Source organism: Pocillopora damicornis, chromosome 14 (assembly GCF_964200805.1).
Source record: "Pocillopora damicornis chromosome 14, jaPocDami1.2, whole genome shotgun sequence".
Classification (NCBI taxonomy): domain Eukaryota; kingdom Metazoa; phylum Cnidaria; class Anthozoa; order Scleractinia; family Pocilloporidae; genus Pocillopora; species Pocillopora damicornis.
This window is the reverse complement of record NC_142683.1, coordinates 10,985,417-11,007,516: the sequence shown is the minus strand read 5'-3', so window position 1 is coordinate 11,007,516 and position 22,100 is coordinate 10,985,417. Positions and strand designations below refer to the sequence as shown.

Genomic DNA, 22,100 nt, shown 5'->3' with positions numbered 1-22,100 from the left:
CGAATATCATAATTTCATTGCATGTCTGAGACCTTCGGGCTCGAAGCTTGGGAACTAGTATTCAGGGAAAGATAAAATGGCGGCTTAAGGCGGCGAAGGAAATCTCAGTAGTTTAATATTTAGCGTGAAAAGGCTTGGGTGTTGTGATCTGGTTCTCAAGTAAAAAAAAAAATCACGGTCTGCAATGGCCCTACCACCTTTTGAACAACAAGAAAACATTGAAACGGTGGTAAAAAGCAGCAAGTTTCGAAGTCTAAACGAAAGATGGGTAAGCTGAGTTTCAGTCAAATATCATGACATTTGGGATGTAAGTTCGATACCGAATAAATAGTTCTACATGGTTATACACGCATAGGATTCTGTTGTGTTCACGTGAAGGCCATTTCAGCCATTCCTGCCACTTGTAAGTGGTAGGAAATAAAAGATATGTATAGTTGTTTCGTATTGAAGCCCTGTGAAATCAAAAATTTGATTTATTTCTTCTTTGTTTTAGGTGGTCATTATCCATTACTTTTGGAAGTCGATGCTGATGAGAAAGAAAAAATGTTTATGATTATTTCTTCTCTCGAACATTTTACTATTTAGGTACCAAATAATCTTGATACTGAAGACCATTGCATCCTATTATGAAAAATGTACCCCTGATTGCTTTGTCAACATGTATGATGTAATATACCTTGAGATTTGTGGGATTTTCACATGTAAACTAGAAATACCTGTAGAGGGTAATGATGTACTTAATGCAAAGTGTTTTGGTACAAAGTCTGCTTTGCTGTAATTTACCTGAAGGTGCTTTTTATATGCTAGTAACACTTGCACAGCCCAGTCAAAATGTTCTTTAGTAGTAGTCAAGCTGGCTGTTGTAATTATAGGCAGCAGAGGCCAAACCTCATCCTGAAAAGCAGTCTGAAAGGTGTGAAGTCAGTGGAAGATACTTCATTGTAGGTGGCCAAATTGCAGGCTGTCAGCCCATTTTGAGTGAGTAGTTAAACTCAAGATCGGCTATTTTAACTAATTTTATTGAGAGCCAAATCCTGCAAGGCTTATATTCTGTATTAATTTGAAGTGTTACTTTTATGTTTCTTATTTTGCAGTAAGTGGGCTTGTTGTGGCCATTTTTCTCTCAAACATTTTTTTCAGCTTAGTCAAAACGTTTTTTAGAAGTAGGCAAGCTGGCTATAGTAACAGAAGGTAGAGACCAAACCTTGTCCAGACTAGACGCCTAACAAATGTTCTGTGTGGAAAGCCAAATCCCTGGTTACCGGCACATTTTGACTAGGCTATTTGTTATTTAGCTACTCTTATTATTAAATATTACTGCATTCCTTTTTAATAATTTGCTGCCAATTGTATGCTGTATATAGCTTATGATTTGTGTGATTTTCAAGAGTAAATTAGAAATACCTGAAGATGGTAATGATGTACTAGATAACGTACTTGATGCAAAGCAATTTTGGCACAAAGTGTATGCCTTGTCCTCAGGTGATTTTAACATGCTAATAAGATTTGTTATTCAAATAATATACATCAGCTGGAATGGGAATATTGAAAGAAAAATAATAATATTTAACCATAACAAGTTTTGGTTTTATGTCTAAATTAAGCACTTAGTTGAAGATCACTGCACTGATCAGGCCCCGAAGGCCAAAAAAGAGCTGTCTGCTGTTAGTTTAATTTTTGTCATTTCTATTGATTTATTTTATTTATCAATGTTTCTTTGAGTTATAATTCATTGACCTCTTTCAATAGTGCAGGTTTGCTCGTGTAACCTAATCCCGCATGTATGTATGTACAATCTCAGTTGAAATTTTGAGTGGCAGGCAAGCTGGCAATAGTAATAGGCAGCAGAGGCCAAATCTTGTCCTGAATAGAAGTCTGACATGTGTGAAATTGGCAGCTATTTCATTGTAGGTGGCCAAATTGTTGGCTGCAGCACATTTTGACCTGGCTGATTGTGTGTGTGTTATGTATGTGTTCTTCTTTTTAGGTGTTAAACAGGTCAAAGTACTGAAAAAAACCTCTGTGATAACTTGGTAGTCTAAGATGTAAAAATTTTTAATAATAAGGTAAAGCTTGATCATTCTTAAGAGTTTGCATCTGTTCTAAAAGTTTTGGGGAGAGTTAGGGGAGCATTATTTATACAAATGTATTTAAAAAGTAACAAAAAAATAAAAAGAACTAGGGCAAAATCCCAATTTGCTTTAAAAGTTTATTTTATTAAGAGCATAATTCTGGATATAGCTTGGGATTTGTGTGATTTTCACAAATTGTTAGGTTGTTATGTAAACTTAATTTACAGGAACCTTGTTAGTTTTCAGCTTCAAGAACAAGTACATAATTGCAGGAAAAGCTTGAAGCTTGAAAAATTGACTGATGAAACTGGAACAGATGTCATGAGATTTGTACAATAGGTTGGCCTGGGAGGGACCAAGAATTAAAGAATTCATTGATTCTCTTACACCTTTTGTCTGCATAGTGTGCCTCTGTAGAGCTTAGTTATTGCTGTAGAAAACGTTTTTGGAGGGCCCTTGAGATCACTCACTTTTGAGCTAGTTGCCCCTAGGGAAGAGGATATCTGTACTTATTATCTCCCTGGGGGGGGGGGGGGGGGGTGAAGGGTTAAGGACTGATTCTTCTCCAGTAGCCACAAGTACCCCTGCATATGGAAATTTTGAACACTATTAAAGGGCTAGTACCCTCATTTCATACTTGAATTTCTAATTTAGTGTAAGTTATGACAAATAATGAATGTAAATTCATCTTGGTTGTACAGGTTATATCCAGCAGTCCTTAAAAAAAAATAAAAAGGTATTTTTCTGAATTAAAAAAAAAGTGTTCTTGCTTCAAAGTAAGTGCATGATATGTCATTCAATTAATGCTCTAGCAGAGTTTTTGTTTGAAATGCCAAAATCAACTTCATGAGTAAGGACAAAAAAAAAAGGCAATAAGCAAATGTTCCTCTGTATCCTTTATGTCAATTTGGGCTGAAAAACAGGTTTTTTTCCTTTTGCAAAAATTAGCTTATTTCACGACCAAAAACGATGCAAACAAGCTGAAACGTTATGTTTTCAGCAAAACAGCGATAGAATCTGCGAAAAAACAATGGAGACAAGCTAACACACAGTGTTCTCAGTAAAATTTGGGCAAACAAAACCTTAAAAACCAAAAAAAAAACAATTGCGCTGACTTACCCATTTTTTGCCAAGATAACTGCCAAAACACTGAAAACTAGCTTGAAACTACATGTTTTTCACAAGATCGCGACGAAATCTGTCTAAAAACTCCAAAATACGGCAGAAATGTACGATTTTTGCAAAATTTTTCGTTAAAGTTGACAAAAACACTAAATTCGACTGAAAAACACGTTTGGTTTTTTTGCAAAAATAAGCTTATTTCAGTTTTAAAAACGCTGCAAAAAATGTTCTCAGCAAAATAGTTTAAGAGTCTGTGGGAAAACACAAAAACCAAGCTTAAACCAAGTGTAAATTGATAAAAAGGCCCGAATTGCGCATTTTGGCAGTTATTTTGGCAAAAAATGGTATATTTTGATTTCAAGCAAACTTTCAAGTAGTTGTTAAAGTTTAGAGCCAAACACAATACCAAAAAAAAATTGGATGTTTTCAGAAAAAATTGTGACCCTCAGCCTAATCATAATCCCACCCTACCCAAGCCCTAACTCTAGCTGCGAGCTATCCTAACCCTAACCCTAACCCTAACCCCGGGTTAGGGTTAGGGCTCGGGTTAAGAACGGAACTTTTCACTCCAGTCAAAATGATGCAACTGGTTAACATGGTCCAACCAGCCAAAACAAGATAAAATGGTTTAAACGGTGAAAAGATTTTAAATACGTGACATGGTCCAATCGGAAGAAACGATCTCACTTAGTAAAATGGTGCGACTGGTTAACATGATCCAACTTGATAAAATGATGCCAATATCTAAAATGGACAAACTGGTTTAAATAATCCAACCAGTTAAAATGGTCTAACTGGATAATGCATGTGTAACCAGTGAAATTGGTTCAAATAATTCAGGTAAGGATGGTAACATTAGTTAAAAAGATCCAGCATATTACAGTGGTTCAACTGGTAAAAATAATCATCCAACTACTAAAAGTTATTAAACCCCAATCAAAATTAATCCAACCGCTTCAAATAATCTAACTGGTCAAAATTCTTCAGGTAGTTATTTAAGTGAAAAATGTGACAAAATCTTCTTAAAAATATTTTTGAAGAGACTTACACCCTTACCCTAAACACTAACCCTACCCCCAAACCCTAACCCCAAACCTTCACCCTAGCCCTAACCTCAACCGCAGACCCTCTAACCCTAACACTAAGCCTAAACCCTAACCCTAACCCTAGCCCCACACCATAACCCTAAAACCTAACCCTAAACCCTAAACCCTAACCTATAGCCCTTAACCTAGACCTAACCCTAACCCTAACCCTAACCCTAACCCCAACCTTCTCTATCTATCCTGTAAGTGTACCAGTCGGCCTATCGTTTGTTTTTCAGTAAACTTTCAAGTAGTTACTGAAATTTACAAACACAATACCAAAAACCCTGCAATTGAATGCTTGTAGAAAAATATTAACGACAACCCTAAGCATAGCCTCATCCTAGCCTTAACCCTAATTCTAACACTAAACCCCGCTAACTCTAAGCATAATTTTACCCTAGCCCTAACCCTGATTGTAACACTAAACCCCTCTGACCCGAAGCAACCCAAACTCTAACCCTAACCAGGTAATGGGCTCCTGCCCTAACCCTATCCTCAACCCTGACTTAAACCCTTTACCATAGCTTAGGATTGGTTTGGGGTTTGGGTTAGGTTTAGGATAGCACAGAGTTAGAGTGAGCACAGGATGAAATAGCATGATTCCGTAATTCGGAAAAATGAAACTCTATGTTTCCACATCATTCACTTCTTCCTTGGACCTGTTATGTTTCCGTTATGATTCCTGAACGGAAATATGACGACACGTTTCCGTTGCATTTCTGTCAACGGAATATTATCATCGCCTGTTTCCGTTACGTTTCCTTGTACGGATTCAAACTTTTACCGTCAAGTAAAACATATATTTATAAAGTGCTGTACAGTTCTTACACCACGTTACCATGAAGACGTGATCGTTCGAGGACAACAAAGGCAAATTGACGTGCATTAGGTGTGTACGTTCGTAGGAATCATAAGAAGTCCTAGAAGCTTCGATGTTTTACACTGAGCTATGTGCATGTTAATTTTGGAACTGTTTCGAAACCTTACAAAATTGAATCTTTTAAACTTACTCTGTGCTTAGATTTTTAAGCAGCTGGATCATTTGAGCCAGTTTAGTCACTCAAACCAGCAATACAATACTAGGCTAACTGGATAGTTTTAGGGTTAGGGTTAGGATTTTCAAGTAGGCACACGCAGTTGTGTGGATATTGTGGTACATGGAGTTTAGTAGAGTGTAAATTTTAGCAGTATTTGCCAGTGTTGACATATTTATAAAATTATGGTTCCAAAGTGCGTGTCACTGTTGAGAACCCAAGAAAATCATGAGAAAGTCGCCGATGGATTAGTCATAAAAATAAGCCCAACTCTGAGTCAATGCCAAACCACAAGAAAGTTGTGAAACTCGCGCCAATGTAAAAAAAAAAAAAAAAACTGAGATTCGAAGTATGGGTCGCTAACATTCTATGAAAATCATGGGAAAGTCGAGGAGATTGGTCATGGTACCAACCAATGCCACTTTCCCATGAAAATCAAGAAACCTGTGGTAACTAGCCAACATATGCTAGAATGACAATCTTTAATAAAATTCATATCTAATAAGGATGTGTGAAATGGCCAATATCGCTCTTGGCCGAGATACTGGTTTGCCGTGTTTTGGCAGTTATTTTGGCGAATATGGTTAAAATCAAATCTGTGTAAAAACAGTAAAATCAACGAGTTATTGAGGTTCGTCAACATAGGGAGGGTCCTCTTAGTCTAGAGAAAAACTTCTGCCCACGGCTAAAGGCGTTAAATTAATAAATTGATATATCTGGGCGGCATATCAAACAGCAACACTAAACTTCTCCTTTCTCACAGCTTTTTCCCCTTTAACATCTTTGTTCATTCCATTTTTTTTTAAAGTAAAAACTCGTTTTGGAGGTATAAAGGTCCCTAAAGCAACGTTTCAAGATTTTATGGCGATCTTGTGAAAAACATGTAGTTCCAGCTAGTTTAGAGGGTTTTGGCAGCTATTTACACAAAAAGTGGGTAAAATCAGCCCAATTTGTCGTGTTTCTGACGGTTTTTACGCGTTTTTTCCCCAAATTTTACTGAGAACACTGCGTTTTAGCTGGAATAAGTGTTTTCACATGGATTGTATCCCTATTTTGTTAAAGACATCGTGCTTTTGAATGTAAAATAGGCTGATTTTTGCACACAAAAAAAAGGTGTTTTTCAGGTCGAATTGAGCGCTTTTGTCAACTTTTGCGTAAAATTTGGCAAAAACTCGTGCGTTCTGCCGGATTTTGGTGTTTTTAGATAGATTTCATTGCAATTTTACGAAATACATGTAGTTTCAGCTAGTTTGCAGCGTTTTGGGCTTGAGACCGGCAAGAGTGATGGTAGACACTCTTAGCAGAGATAATTGTGCTAGCAGATATTAAAATTTCACCTGTAAAGACAATAAATTAATTGAACACAAGAAAAAGGAAACTTGATAAAAAAATTAGAATAATGGCGGGGAGAAAAGAGGGCTGCACTAAAGATTATGTACTTGTGTTCTTGAAGCTGAAAATTAACAAGGTTCCTAACAATTTTTGAAAATCACACAAATCCCAAGCTATATCCAGGGTTTTCTCTTAATAAAATTAACTCTTAAAACAAATTGGGATTTTACCTTGGGCCTTTTTTTTTACTTTTTATGTACATTATTTATGTATAAATAATGCTTCCCTGACCCTCCCCCAAATTTCCAGAACAAATGGAAACTCTTAAGAATGATCAAGCTTTACCTTATTATTTAAAATTTTTACATCTTGAATTATCAAGTTATCACAGAGGATTTCTTGGTACTTTAACCTGTTTAACACCCTAAAAGAAGTGCACATATATACTACACACAATCAGCCCAGTCAAAATGTGTCACAGCTGACAATTTGGCTGCCTGCCACAATATAGCTGCCGCTAACTTCACACTTTTCACACTTCCATTCAAGACAAGGTTCAGCCTCTGCTGCCTATTACTATCACCAGCTTGCCTTCCACTCAAAAACATTTCGACTGAGCTCATCCATACATACATACATAAGTGGGAGATTAGGTTACATGAGCGAACCTGCACTATTGAAAGAGATCAATGAATTACAATTCAAAGAAACATTGATAAATAAAATAAATCAATAGAAATGACAAAAATCAAACTAACAGCAGACAGTACTCTTTCAGCCTTCTGGACCTGAGCAGTGCAGTGATCTTCAACTAAGTGCTTAATTTGGACATAAAACCAGAACTTGGTATAGCTAAATATTATTATTTTTCTTTTAATATTCCCACTCCAGCTGATGTGTATTATTTGAATTACAAGTCTTATTAGCATGCAAAATCACCTATGGACAAGGCACACACTTTGGACATAAAACCAGAACTTGGTATAGCTAAATATTATTATTTTTCTTTTAATATTCCCACTCCAGCTGATGTGTATTATTTGAATTACAAGTCTTATTAGCATGCAAAATCACCTACAGACAAGGCACACACTTTGCACCAAAATAGCTTTGCATCAAGTACATTATCTAGTACATCATTACCATCTTCAGGTATTTCTAATTTACTTGTGAAAATCACACAAATCATAAGCTATATACAGCATACAATCAACAGCAAATTATTAGAAAGGAATGCAGTAAATTTTAATAAGAATATTACTAAGTAGTTAAATAACAAATAGCCCAGTAAAATTGTGCCCGTTGCTGGGAATTTGGTTCTCAATAAAATTAGCTAAAATAGCCAATCTTGAGTTTTACTGCTCACTCAAAATGGGCTGGCAGCTTACAATTTGGCCGCCTACAATGAAGTACCTTCCGCTAACTTCACATTTTTCAGACTGCTTTTCAGGAAGAGGTTTGGCCAGCTTTTCTACTACTCAAAAACATTTTGACTGGGCTGTGCAAGTGTTACTAGCATATAAAAAGCACCTTCAGGTAGATTACAGCAAAGCAGACTTTGTACCAAATGCTCTGCATTAAGTACATCATTACCCTCTTCAAGTATTTCTAGTTTACTTGTGAAAATCCCACAAATCACAAGGTATATTACATTATACATTCCAGTTGACAAAGCAATCAGGGGTAATTTTTTCATAATGGATGCAACGATCTTCAGTATTATTTGGTACCTAAATAGTAAAATGTTCGAGAGAAGAAATAATCATAAACATTTTTTCTTTCTCATCAGCATCGACTTCCAAAAGTAATGGATAATGACCACCTAAAACAAAGAAGAAATAAATCAAATTTTTGATTTCACAGGGCTTCAATACGAAACAACTATACGTATCTTTTATTTCCTACCACTTACAAGTGGCAGGAATGGCTGAAATGGCCTTCACGTGAACACAACAGAATCCTATGCGTGTATAACCATGTAGAACTATTTATTCGGTATCGAAATTACATCCCAAATGTCATGATATTTGACTGAAACTCAGCTTACCCATCTTTCGTTTAGACTTCGAAACTTGCTGCTTTTTACCACCGTTTCAATGTTTTCTTGTTGTTCAAAAGGTGGTAGGGCCATTGCAGACCGTGATTTTTTTTTTACTTGAGAACCAGATCACAACACCCAAGCCTTTTCACGCTAAATATTAAACTACTGAAATTTCCTTCGCCGCCGTAAGCCGCCATTTTATCTTTCCCTGAATACTAGTTCCCAAGCTTCGAGCCCGAAGGTCTCAGACATGCACTGAAATTATGATATTCGTTATTTCAGGGCCAATCTAGAAATAACGGTAATCGTTATTTTGGTGTCGAGATCATGCTGATCACAACTGAACGCACATTTACCCCTTTCCTCCGCCATCTTGAATGTTGTAAGACAGTGGAACCGAGTCCTTCTCTTTATTTAACACGTGTAAAGAGGATTGGTAAAGAGTGCCACGAAATTACTATATCCATAAATTTGGTGCCAATTTAGAAATAACGATAATCGTAATTTCGGTCTCGAGATCATGTTGAGCACACTGCACCATTCACCAACGAGAAAAGATTCAATTTCATCTCGGGCCAATGCCCTCGCTACTCGCACATCTTCGCTCGTGTGGCACTCGCGTGTCACTCTATCCCGGGTTGAACTAAGATCGTTTTCACTCACGTGACCAATTCCTTGACTACCGTTGCTACGCCGCCACTACACTTCACTTTACTTTTCGTAAAATGATATGTCTGAAAAACATGGTTCGAATTTTCCAGTAATCCCCATGATAACGGGGCCGCTATTGCAGCGTGGATATGTCTTACCGTTATGCAAACGTATTTTTTCTGGAGCCTTTTTACTGATAAAGATAACTTGCCCCTTTTTGTTTAGAATAATCGGACCACATTTAGTATCTGGGCAACCGAGCTCGATTCATGTTCACCGTACTCGAATAGCAATTCGAGTACCATTTCAAACCAACCTCGGTTCAACGAGCTCGAAATGCAGTCAATTCTATTCGAGCTCGATTCCACTATATCGTGCTCGATTAAAAAGACGAGCTCGACGAACTCAATCTGCTCTTATCGACCTCAGTTATTTTTATCGAGCTCGGTTTGCCACGTATTCTATCGAGCACGGTTTGCCTCGCATTCTATAGGTTTTATATTGAGCTCGATTTGGTATCGAGCTCGGTTTAATCTTCATTCAGCAAATGAGAGGTAATCTGGTACCAAGACTTGGGAGGGAGCATGGGACGAGCGAGAGTGGCCATGTTTCTGGCAAATTTGTCGAGTCTAGTTCGTGAATTCGGGACTTTTTAGGAGTATGTTTTCGGTCGAATTCGAAAGAAAATAAGAAGAGCAAAGAATGATTTATCTTGGTAAGGACTTGAAGGAGGTGACACTAAGGTGAGTATTGGCTCTTTACGGGAGGGTGTTCCGACTTGCCGGTTCATGGTTTTTAATAACGTTTTGTTCAGTTTCAAACTTAAGCTCAATCCTGGAGTGTACGTTTCTCGGTTATTTTAAATCTCAGTAGTGTAATAAGAAAGTGTCTACCTCCATTTTTCCAACCCCACGTTTACCCCTCAAAAAAGTATGCATAACAACATGCAACAATACAAACATTCTATTTTTATTATATAAGCTCAATACACTTTCGTGTTTCTATTTTAATTGGTCGTTTGTAACTAGGAAAAGGAACAGAACTCATGTGAAATATGAAAATCTTAGTTATTAATGTGTTGATAGATCCACCAATCTAATCAACTCTAAAAGCTATTAAAAAACTGCAACAGTTCACTTTTAACAAAATAATCAATGCTTGTTGATTTAACCTTAGTTTTTAAACGGCCTGACCTAACCCTCTTTATAGACTGCAAAAAACCATATTCTTAATTTGCAGTCATAACAAAAAAATAAGCAAGACATTAATGACTGTTAAGTAAGAGGTTAATAAAAATGCCAGTTGACTTTTTTTAATAACTGAATTGAACATTTTATGACCTGTTAATGAAATTAATACAAGTTGAAGTAGTACATACACAAATAGGTACAATGAAATGTTTTTTTCATGCAACACACAGACAGCAAATTTAGTGTTTTGCATCATTTCTTCTAAAGCCCCCTTAGTTATAAAGGTGATTTTTTTCAAACATAATATCAATTTCCCTTTGGCAATCTATGAACAAATTCTCATAACCTTTTCTCCTGGTTTAGTATAATTCGACTTGTGATGAAAATAGTGTTGGTCACTCTTGGGACATGAAAGAAGGCAAAGGTAGCATTTTCCTTTAAGTGCACTCACAAACACTGTGCATGAAATAATTAAAGTTCTTACTGAATTTCCCCAGTAACAGGAAGGGATGCTGAGAGCAGCTGCAGAAACAATTTTTGTTGTCCGGAGTACAGTCCTCTCCATCTGCAGTTGTCATCTATAAATGGCCCACTTGTTAGGGGCTTGTCTCCAATGGCATCTGAAGCTTGTTGTCTCCTGCTCTCCACAAAATTTGGAATTCTCCAGCAAAAGGAGACAACCCTTTCCACTTTGGGCTCTATGGGTTCTATGTTGCATTTCTAAAACAGAAATGGATTTTATGGATATTATGAAATGCACCAGAAAAAGATTTTCAATGTAAGATTTTGAAGGTAAATGCAACAGTTGCCATCCTTTTTTCCACATACTTCGCTGGTTTTGGCATTTAAAAGAGTGCGTGTTTATTGATTTTTAGGTTGGTGAAAAGGCAGCTTACCTTGTAGTATATTATTCCTCGCAGTCGTTTGATTTCTCCTGATTGGAGGGCAAAATGCGAGGTGCTTGCCTCCTTCAAATGGACATTCATGTCCTTCTTTGAAGCCAGGTACTTGGCACATTGAAGCCTTCTCTGGGCATTTGTGTAGATGTAGGTTGATGTTCATTCTACAATTCAAAAAGAGGTATGTGTTAGTTCTAGATCTTCCATTTTGACTGGTATCATATATTCCAACAGTGGTTTGATAAAAAAAAAAGTGGGAAAAGTATGACACCTCAAGGGTCACGCCAATTGGCTCTGTAGATTAATTGACCTTGATATAAACTTTGGGGCTTTGGGGAGAGCGGTGGTCGGGGGGACTTAAAGTAATTGGAAGTATCACTAGGCCCCTCTCTTAGATCCCCACTGAAAAATAGGCATTATTTCTGTTTCTCAAATCGTTTCTTGCTCATGAAATTTAATTCCTCTCTGTCAGTTATTTTTAAGGAATGCAGCTGATCGCGTGGCAAAAGACACAAGTTAGGACTGCTCGTAGTCCTCGATTAGGATAACACGAAGGATAAGTTTGTCACCTGCTATTGACGATTGAAATGATAAGAGAATACAGCAATACTGCAATTCATGCTAAAAATTACCGAAAAATACTTCACTTATGACAATCGCCTAACACCAAAATATCGCAATGCTGAATTATCCTAATCAATACAACATACCGTGGTAATGATGCTCCACATCTCAAGGGGCATAGAACTGCAGAGTTTCTGCATAAAGATGTACGGTGGAATTGTAGTTTTTCCCTGGTTACGCTCAGGTGGCATCCTGAACATGCGATCCTTTCTTTTGGGCAAGCGTGTGCTGTCATTTCTTCCTGTGCCGCCACGTGCTGGCATCCTTCGTTGGGGCACCTCTCTCGTACTTTTGGGCAATGTCTGAGGTGATCGTTGGCATCGCTATAGTTGCCCTTCCACTGGCAGCCTTGGCTGTTACATTTAACAGGCAAATCTCGGGTCGCCTTATCCATTGCCACATTTAACCCTAGCTCTTCTTTTCGGAACGTTGCCCGACACTGGGGACACAACGGTGTGGCTGTCGATTCTGCCCAAGTTTCCATACAATTTTTGCAGCCAGAGTGCCCACAGGCAAGGGTAACGGGCCTTGACACGATGCTATAACTGAAAAGGAATGTGGCGGTATAATAGCACTGGAAATGAGCGGTAAAAAAAACGATGGCAAAATATGACAGCCAGCAATGATATTCAACTCACCAAATACAGCATTCCAAATCCACTGTCCTCAGAAAAGTTAATTCGTTGGACTTGGAAACCACTTCGGTCTTTTGATGAGACATTGTTACGGACTAAAGGATTTTCGATCACGGTCTGTCATAATAAAGTTTCCTTGTCAGTGTAAGCTGCTCAAATAACCTCTGATGACAACGGTGTGATTTTTAAAGGTCAATATTTCCGTTGTGCGGTTAATAAATTAATTTCCTTTGTTTAGGTTCTGGTATTGGCGGTAATTGGTACCCTTATTATTGAAATCTTCAGTAAGGTCGTGAATTTAATGGGATGCTTTGTCTAGTCGGCTTAGTCCTTCATATTTAGGTCGTCACGTTAAGGGGTTCCTTAGTCTCTTACCTAAACCTGCTCCATTATTGATGTCTTCCTTTGTAATAATAACATTTTCACGGAGGGGACACCACACTAAAGGCTCGAAAGAGTTTCAGTCACGTGACGTCGTCAAAATAAGAAAATAAGAAATTATCAATCCCTTTTGATGAGGCATTTTACGGAATATGAGATCTTCGATGACGGCCTGTCACAGTAAAATTTTCCTTCTTTATAGTATAAGCTGCTCAATTAACCTCAGATTACAACGAGAGTATGATTAGCTTTTAAAGGTCAACATTTCCGTTGTGCAGTTAATTAATTTCCTTTATTTAGGTTCTAGTATCGGCGGTAATTGCTACGCTTAACACTGAATTGTTCAGTAAGGTCGTGAAGTAAATGGGATGCTTTGTCTAGTCGGCTTGGTCCTTCATATTTAACGCCCGTGCGTAAATAAGATGACGTGAGCATTTTTTTTACCTGGCTTCAGAGTTTCCATCCTGTTAAGCTGCGGTGCAGTTTTCCTTCTCTTTGAAATATGGAAGAAACCAGAGAAGAACTGGCCAATTTTTCTATCGGCATTTACCGTTTGGGTCTTGATCCAACAAGCAACAGAAATAAAGCCGAAAAAAACTCGCAAGTTGTACGTTTCGCAAATTTGTCGTAAGACCAGCTGCAGCAAATTTTGGCCGAAAGACAGACATTCACTGGGAATAAAAAATAGTCACCAATTGGTCATAAACAACATTCAAAGGTAAAATTTCCGTTTTTTACTGTCGTTTGTAAATTTGTTCAACCTGGGGAATAAAGTATACAGTTAATTGGAAATTTACCAAAACCAGAACAATCACAATTGCACTCTATCACAATAAAAGGTTTCTTCGCGCAGATTTTTGTTTTTGCTCTGTTATAAAAGAATTTGGTCATGCTTTTAGCTGTGCGTATATCAGTTGAGTTATGGATGCACTTGGGAAGTTTGGAGAGCTCTCAAAAAGCTAGAGTTGCTCTTTGCTGCGCCTCCAGCTACTCTTACGCATTTTTCGTCGTGCTCTCCAAACTTCTACGCGTGTATCCATAACTCGATATACGCACGCTAAGCATGAACAAATTCTTAAATTTTGAAGTTGTGCGAGTTTGCTCATTTGTTTGCTGACATGTCGTGTGTAAATCTGGTCTTTCCTCCACAAAAACTAAATTCGAATGGCACACTCCAAGGGGATTTAATGCGGCATTCTCTCAATAAATTCCTTCAGTTTCTGTTGTGCAATTTACGGTACAAATGTCCAAATTGAACGGACTCGGAAAGACTCACACAGAGCGTATATTTGTTGTAGAACTGAATTTAAAACTTCGCTCGCTCTTTCGCTACGAACAAATTGTTTGAGAAAATTCAGATATTAAATGAATGAAAATTCCACCGTTCAGTTTAACTGTAATCAAATACCTCACGTTTTAACTTTTTGGTTACTTTTTGTGAACGATTAAAATTAACTGCTGACGGTTTTTATGCCGCTTGTCAACCAACGTAATGACACTATTGCTTATACAAATTCATTCTGAAACCAATATTTTTCTGTCAACCAAAGTGATTTGAGAGAGAGAAAAGAGAGGATTCATAAGTTATTTATCGGCTTGAGGTAGTGACCGACGTGTCTGCCTAAAAATACTACCCAGACGGAAAAGCGAGATATATTTATAAAAATGGCAACGAAATTTGGGATGTACTCAGCGATTCACGAAAGCGTCACCGTGGCCCGTGGGCAGAGATAAGAAAATACTGACCGGGTAAAGAACCAATCAGACTACAGGATTCGTTACCGTGCCCTCTGAAAAAAAAGTAAGGGAAAAGTTTAAATTTCAGAATTTCCTTTTTGTGCTCGTGTAGCTGAGTGTGCCCGGGCCGGACGGGAAAATATTTGGCTCTCGATCATGAGACACGGACCTCGTTGCGTTCGGTCCGTACGTCATGACTTCGAGCTAAATATTTTCCCGTCCCACCATAATACTGATTTAGTTTTCGATTTTGGAGGCACGACTGGATGTGTCCTATGGTTTCCATGGTGACAATTTTTTTCTTTTTTTTGTTTACTTTATTTTCTACACGTTCCCACAAGCTTGCAGCTTTAAACCTCACCATGTTTGAATAAGGTTTATTGTAGTACACATGCATTGTATTGTAAATTATCGTCAGGGCGAAGGGCGAAGGGCTAACGCTCGAAACGTCAGCTTTTTTACCCTTTACGGTGGCTAATTTACGTTTTCAACTCAGTTGTTAACACTACAGCACCTGCTATACTCTCCCACCGACGCAACACCACAGTTTCTCTAAAAACTCACTCCCTTTATAACTTTATTCTGGTTTCTGTAAGAGATGTCTGAGCTCGCAAGGAAAGCCTCCTACTTGAAATCTTAAAGAGCGTTACCACTCACGTTGCATACAAATTTATTGGAACTAAAGAAAGTGTTCACTGAAGAAAAAAGTTCTGTTTTGGAACACCGATATGTGATAGGGTTGGGGAAGGGTTAGTCATCCTTAATACTTACTACTGTATTTAAAGATCAATACTAAAAGGCTTCTTCTTGTTGTGTTTATAGCACCTCGGGCATGGGAGGTAGCAGATAAGACGCCCGCGGCAGACAAAAAAGAGACATCATGTTATCATCAACGGGTTTTTGGACTGGAAAAGCATTTCTACAAACTCAGCAGAACCAGTAGCAAACTAAACTGTAGAGACGTTTAGCCACCTAGGGTTTCATGAAATGACAAACAAGTTCAGAAACTTTGATCTTAAAGCGTTTTCTTTTAAAATAATCCTTTCTTCAAATAGATCTGTGCAAATTTTCTCATATTTGTTATCTTGGCTAAATTTTAGCATGCGCCTGTCTGAAAAAAAATGTCTTATTAAATCCGCTTCAGGAGCTCTGTGCGTATTTGAAATCATCTTGTTTTTAAGAATAGTGTGCCTTAAAACCAATAACGTTATATTGGTATAGCTTTGGAGTACTTCAGGGTTGTCCAGTGATCTTTGAATTGATCTTATATCAATTTACTGTAGTCGAGTGTAAATCTTCAAAGGGCCGCTACTTTCGGGGGGGACGGCTACTTTCGGGGTTCAATAGAAAGGTAAAAAATTAACGTTACTTCGGTGAACAGTTATTTTCGGGGAGGGCGTTTCTTTTGGAATTCCGCGGTATCTTCGATTCATATGCAAATCGTTTTTGGAGTTCCTCCTACGGCCGTCCATCGAGGAGCAGCGCTTTGGATATGACCTTCTGTAAACGTACATGGGGGCTACGTTTGGTTTTTTAGATTTTATTAAACATGGAATAGTCGTAAGTAAAACATTTAACAGGTACCGCTGGATCACTGGATATCATGATTGAGTTATGCGAAAATTGCTTTTTGAGTGACAATGAAAATCAAATTTATTAGTTTGCGAAGACTCAAAAACGTAAATGAACAAACACAGTCTTTTGTAATATGATTTGACATTTTTCTTTCCCATTGATCACAGGAAAGATGCGAAAACGTAATAAAATCAAATCTGACATAAGGAATCTCGTTCGAATTAAAAACAAGTCATAATATGTCGCCTACATTATTTTTGGTCCACTTACACTCAAATTGTATATGAAATCCTTAGGCGGAAATCTAGGGAGGCTGAAATGCTAGTGTGTCGATCGTGAAAGAAACGTAATTCTAAAAAATGCTTTTGGAAAGTTACAAGGCTTTATACCACTGACCGATGTCAAATTTTGCAAATTTTAGCGATTATAACTTTTGGCAAACGTTGAATTGAACAAATCCGCTTCCGTTTTGCTGATCGTTTTCATATAAAATCATCTGTCTAAACACGACATCCACAAACTCCCACCAGTCTGCTATGTTTGTAAAATTTGAGCTCAGTCGCATCGAAAGTAGCCAAGATATAAAAGTTTTGAAAGATGTAGCAAAAGAAAAATGGGATCAATATCAGTATCTGGGCAACTGCCCACCTACCCCTCCCTTAACCCAACATTTAACCCTGACTTGTTATCAATTGACTGTTGTTGAGTTAGGGGAGGGGTAGGTGGGCAGTTGCCCAGATACTGGTATTGATCCGAAAAATGTTAGCTTGCCAATTTATTCAAGGCCAAGTGATTCCCGTGGCCTTAAAACGAACAAATTAAAGTGCTGAGTTGGTAACTGCATACAGAGAGGGCAACATTGCCAGAAAATTTTGCATAATTTGCCTGTAAGGCCCCCCTCTCCATTGACGCCACATCTATTCGTCGAGGTATGATTGAAGATCTTCTCTTTTCATACCTCTTCGTATTTTTTGCCCTAACTTAAGAGTATTCCAGCAGGACTCTACCTCCTGTGTGTGGACACCAGTAACAGGATCAACAATTGTCGAGCATGCACGACGATTCGGTGCACGACGACGTTATTTATACGGTGTTCCATGCCTCTGTGTGAAGCCTAGTCATCGGTGTAGACTTCTGTTCCTGGTCGGATACACTTCGAGATTATGGGGTCAAGTGTCGCGATATCCCGTCTCTCTACAACCTGGAAGTAACCCCGTGCTCGACTAAACTCGGTAGTGACTATACCAAATACCCACGCGTCTCTGGCTGCTCTTCTTCCTCGGTTGAACTAAAAAAGAGACGTACGGATTTATTACTGCACGTCTTTTTCCGTGACCAGAATGAACTTACTGCGGCAAAAAATTTTTAGGTAAACATGGGAATAAATTAATGTTGAACATCCTCCTTTACCGTTGTGGTAAATGAAAATGGGGCTAGCTTTACTTTGCGTTTGATTCAATTGGCCCATCAGCCTGGCAGATAAACAACCCGGAGTACTTTTACTCCCACTGGAAGGAATGCTAGCCTATCGCAGTAGACCCTTGCCATTCACTGGTACTCATTCATAAACTGACAGAAATAGACACTATTTGAGTCCAGATATTTTCGTTTAACAATGATCTAACTGCCGATTACTTGAGGTAATAATTTAACTCGCTTGCTTTGCCTCGTTTTAATAAGTACGCGTCCTTGGTATGCTAGTTTCATTCGGTTGCTTGCTTTCTTGCTAATCTGGATTCTTTAGCAGGTTTTGGGGCATCAGTTTCGAAACTTTTCAATGTCACATTAACCTTAACGGTTAAGGAGGCTCCAAAGTGTTTTCAGCCGCGCGCGCCATTCTGCTCGTCAAACCCCGTCCAAACGAGAAATGTTTGGCGATCAAACATTGCTCGGTGGCCAAACTTTTTCCCGTTTCGACACCTTTGTTTAATCGAATTTGATAAAATTTAAATGACGACAAGCATTTGATCAAATATTGTAAAACATTTGGCTTGTTCAAACATGTTTGACACCGTCAGGCCACTAAACACAGTATCAAAATGTTTGGTAACCAAACGATGTTTGATCGTGTTTGGTCGCCAAACATCTCCCGGCCTAATAGATTAGGATCAAATCTGCATTATAACGTGCGTGCGCTACATATGAAATCTTGCGCATGCAGTCGACGCGCACTGACGCAGATGATAATCTAATCATGCCGAACGTTCTGAGTTTTGCTATGTTAGAATATTTTCGCTTCTGCTCGTTAGGTATTCTAATTTTTTGGTGAAATCAAAGTCAGTTGGCCCATTTTTTAACTACTGTAGGTAAGGAAAAATGAAAAAGCCGTAGAAAGCAATGGTGGCGAAGGAGATCTTTTTTGCTTTTAATCTGGCCGACAGAATTTTTCTACCCGAAATATTTTGAAGAATATTCATGCGTACATATATGGCAGAATGAGGCGATTTTACGTTCCTGTTCTTTCAATATGACGGTTGTGACCACTTAAAGGACCGAGTGAATGTGTTGCATGGTTGCCAAGGAAAAAATTATCTCATTAACACTGGTGCGACGAGCCAAGCTGTATTTAGGACATAATTTGTAGAATTTGTTTTGAGCCACCTAGGATTTCTTCTAAAATTCCCGAGAAACTTGCAAAGGTATGCTCAGCTTTTTTTCAGTGTTTCTTGGAGCTTTTGGCATCTACTTGGCATCCTTACCTTAGCCTTGTGATTAAACTTGCTTTCGTCACACTTAACGGCGGCTCCTGGTCCTCCAAATGGTGTGAACGGCCTCTCGTCCAGATCTCTTGAACACACATCTTGCAGCCGTCGGTATATTTTTGAGACCAGGCCTGGGTTGAGGTTTAATCTCCGCGCTGTTTGTCGCTGGGAATCTTCAGAGACAAAATGGTAGATTGTAAGGAGCAGCGTACCCAGCGGCACGCGGGGAAACTCTTCGAAAAAACTGTTGGTACGCAAGCTTCTTTTCTTTTTACAGCCGCTGCAGCGCCTATTAATAGGGAGGGCAATCAAAGTGCTCTGTGAGCAAACTCGTGAACTGACACATGATTTTTTAGATTATGTTTAATGTTATCTGGTTTAGGGAATTTTGTGGTTGATTGTCATATCTAGAGTACGAGCAGTAGTTCAGTGTTCGCTAATCTAGCAAAGAAACAAAGTAACGTTGGGATAAGAAGGCGTTACAATTGAAATGATCATGCTATTACATTTGACAAGGTGGATGATGTCATGTGTTTTAAACGTCTATCATTTTTGTTTCTGGTTTAAAAGAAAAGGTTGGAAGTAAATGTGGGTGAAAAGTGAAATTTACTGTCTTTCGTTGTAATTATTAGAAAATCAAGGCAATACTGTCTTAATGAAAACATTAACGATTCCCTCTTTATCAAATGAGACAAACGGGAATGAGTTTTGAGTGATGTAACTAAGCCAAGCCTGCCACCGTCATTTTGGATCTCCGCCTGGGTAGATTTAAGTCACGTGCTAGGTAACGTATAATCAATAACAAGATAGAATTTCATTTCAGGCCTCTTTATCAATTTTGTGGTGTGTAACTTTCGCATTTTAGTACGTTGTATGTATGTTGAATCTTCAAATTGTCTTGAAACTTAAAAGAAAATTGTTCTTTAAAAATTCACTGAAAATCGGTAGCTAAAATTGTTTGTTTAGGTGTTATTTGATTTTCGTGTTAACTTGTTATTTCGTAAGTCGCCGGCATCTTTTGTTGCTTCACACAGGAAAAATACACGCGACGAAACGTAATGATCAATTTTGTCCTCAATCTCACGCTATAACAGAAAAAGCTTTTGAACATCTGTAAACTCCGAGCGCTTCGCAGTAAGTGATATTTTCAATGAATCTTCGGATTGTTTTCAAGTTCAAGGATTGTAAATTACAATTTTATGAAAAACGAAGGTTGTTCTGTTATTTCAGTGTGAATCCTTGCATGCCTGCCACTCGCTGGCGCCGCTTGTTGAAACTAAAACGAAAAAAAAAAACTCTTTTAAGATTAGAAAAAACCAGGAAAGATTTATTACTCGACGTTTCGGGGTCATCGTGACTCCATTATCAAGAGACTAGTTTAAAAACATGCAAATAAGGAAAGGTACAAGAATAGCATAAATTAGAATGAACGGCTTAAACAAACACCTTGGCGCGGATGGAATCCGTTTGCACGTTCAGTGTTGGCTTACGCATGCGAATATACAACATTTCATTAACAAGGCATTCAAATTTGCCGTTACATTTCGCGATGACGTTGAATTGCTCGATCAAGCGTTCAGGCATTTCACTATTGTGCTGGAGGTGGTAGTGTTTGTAGATAGAAGATGATTTCCTTGTGTGCCCTTCTACGCGATCGTGTAAGTGACCACGAGTATAGCCCACATGAATTAAATGTAACCTGTGTGATGCAGGGTATGTGGGCTATACTCGTGGTCACTTACACGATCGCGTAGAAGGGCACACAAGGAAATCATCTTCTATCTACAAACACTACCACCTCCAGCACAATAGTGAAATGCCTGAACGCTTGATCGAGCAATTCAACGTCATCGCGAAATGTAACGGCAAATTTGAATGCCTTGTTAATGAAATGTTGTATATTCGCATGCGTAAGCCAACACTGAACGTGCAAACGGATTCCATCCGCGCCAAGGTGTTTGTTTAAGCCGTTCATTCTAATTTATGCTATTCTTGTACCTTTCCTTATTTGCATGTTTTTAAACTAGTCTCTTGATAATGGAGTCACGATGACCCCGAAACGTCGAGTAATAAATCTTTCCTGGTTTTTTCTATGCCTTTGCTTTAGCAAATCCCTGCTGATCAAGTCTTTTAAGATTATCATTGGCTTCTTTTTCACCCCACCACTATTTTTAGCAACAAAGGTCGCCATTTCGTCTGTTTATTGCTCGCCAAAAACTATAAAATGCACTCAAAAGCCTAAAATCTAAAAAAAGTTTACAGGAATCGACCAATCGAGCGAGCGACGGAGCGAGCGAATGCCATTCCCCAGATCGTATCTATAACTCGCATGCGCGCAATTCACGAGTTAAAAAGAGACGCAATTTGAAATGCATACGGGCATAACAGACCTTCTCACTCGATTCGATTCGTGTTGGAGGAGTGGGAGGTATATGGCGATATTTTTATAAATAACACTGCAGTTACACTGTACAGAGTTCTGCAGAACTCCAATCGCTCTGACGAAGGCCTAACGCTCGAAACGTCAGCTTTTTTACCCGTTACGGTGGCCAATTTACGTTTTCAACTCAGTTGTTAACACTAAATTACCTTCTGCAGATAGAGTTTGCCATAATACCAATCATGAGAGATTGGAGGAGGACAATAGAGTGAGCGAGGTAATACACACTGCGCGGACCCTTTTACATTTTTCAAAGATGCCCTTCAGTGACTTACCAAAGGTACCCATCAACATGATTGCCGTTCCTCTGTATCAGGACCATGTCCTCGTTACATTGAGCACACCGAAGCGAATCGGCCAACAGAGATCGCCATTGTAGCCACTGAATCGAGTTCATACGCGGACCCCGTTGTAGATCTATAAATTCATTTAGATTCACGACTTCTCAATTACGAGAGCGTAGTTCACAGTGAGCGCGAAGTTCAACTAAGAAACTGTTATAGCAGCTCTTTTGTGTTCGGCGCGAGACCTGTGGAATTCACAAGTCACAAAACAAAGAACGCAAACCCGAACAAAA

General features: G+C 38.5%; 3 protein-coding genes, 3 long non-coding RNA genes and 1 pseudogene across 9 annotated transcripts in view; 3 read left to right on the top strand and 4 right to left on the bottom strand.

Annotated features, from left to right (window-relative positions):
* LOC149034392 (uncharacterized) overlaps positions 1-22,100 on the top strand; it is a 382,461-nt gene that overhangs the window by 69,743 nt on the left and 290,618 nt on the right. The window lies entirely within an intron of this gene.
* The window catches only part of LOC149034408 (uncharacterized), a 193,981-nt gene that overhangs the window by 75,742 nt on the left and 96,139 nt on the right, over positions 1-22,100 (top strand). The window lies entirely within an intron of this gene.
* Positions 7,498-9,038, bottom strand: LOC149034421 (uncharacterized). The gene is made up of 2 exons (XR_016182766.1): positions 8,696-9,038; positions 7,498-8,470 (listed from the first exon to the last, which is right to left on the bottom strand). It is a non-coding gene; the product is annotated as an uncharacterized LOC149034421 (long non-coding RNA).
* On the top strand, positions 10,905-12,176 carry LOC149034419 (uncharacterized). The gene is made up of 3 exons (XR_016182874.1): positions 10,905-10,954; positions 11,531-11,610; positions 11,902-12,176. It is a non-coding gene; the product is annotated as an uncharacterized LOC149034419 (long non-coding RNA).
* LOC149034420 (uncharacterized) lies at positions 11,011-11,587 on the bottom strand. The gene is made up of 2 exons (XM_089193780.1): positions 11,427-11,587; positions 11,011-11,250 (listed from the first exon to the last, which is right to left on the bottom strand). Exons 1-2 carry the CDS (start codon positions 11,514-11,516, stop codon positions 11,011-11,013), a joined length of 330 nt encoding a protein of 109 aa, XP_089049906.1. The 5' UTR covers positions 11,517-11,587.
* Positions 12,038-13,093, bottom strand: LOC149034418 (RING finger protein 151-like). 2 transcript variants are annotated; one of them, XM_089192954.1, is made up of 3 exons: positions 13,064-13,093; positions 12,692-12,805; positions 12,038-12,598 (listed from the first exon to the last, which is right to left on the bottom strand). In XM_089192954.1, exons 2-3 carry the CDS (start codon positions 12,772-12,774, stop codon positions 12,073-12,075), a joined length of 609 nt encoding a protein of 202 aa, XP_089049080.1. In that variant the 5' UTR covers positions 12,775-12,805; positions 13,064-13,093; the 3' UTR covers positions 12,038-12,072. The 2 variants fall into 2 exon arrangements, with proteins under 2 accessions (XP_089049080.1, XP_089049081.1); XM_089192955.1 differs by lacking the exon at positions 13,064-13,093 and having other exon boundaries at positions 12,203-12,320; positions 12,397-12,598; positions 12,692-13,050.
* LOC149034417 (uncharacterized) lies at positions 16,331-21,943 on the bottom strand (annotated as a pseudogene). Its single transcript, XR_016183176.1, has 3 exons — positions 21,799-21,943; positions 19,081-19,372; positions 16,331-17,669 (listed from the first exon to the last, which is right to left on the bottom strand). The product of XR_016183176.1 is annotated as an uncharacterized LOC149034417 (transcript).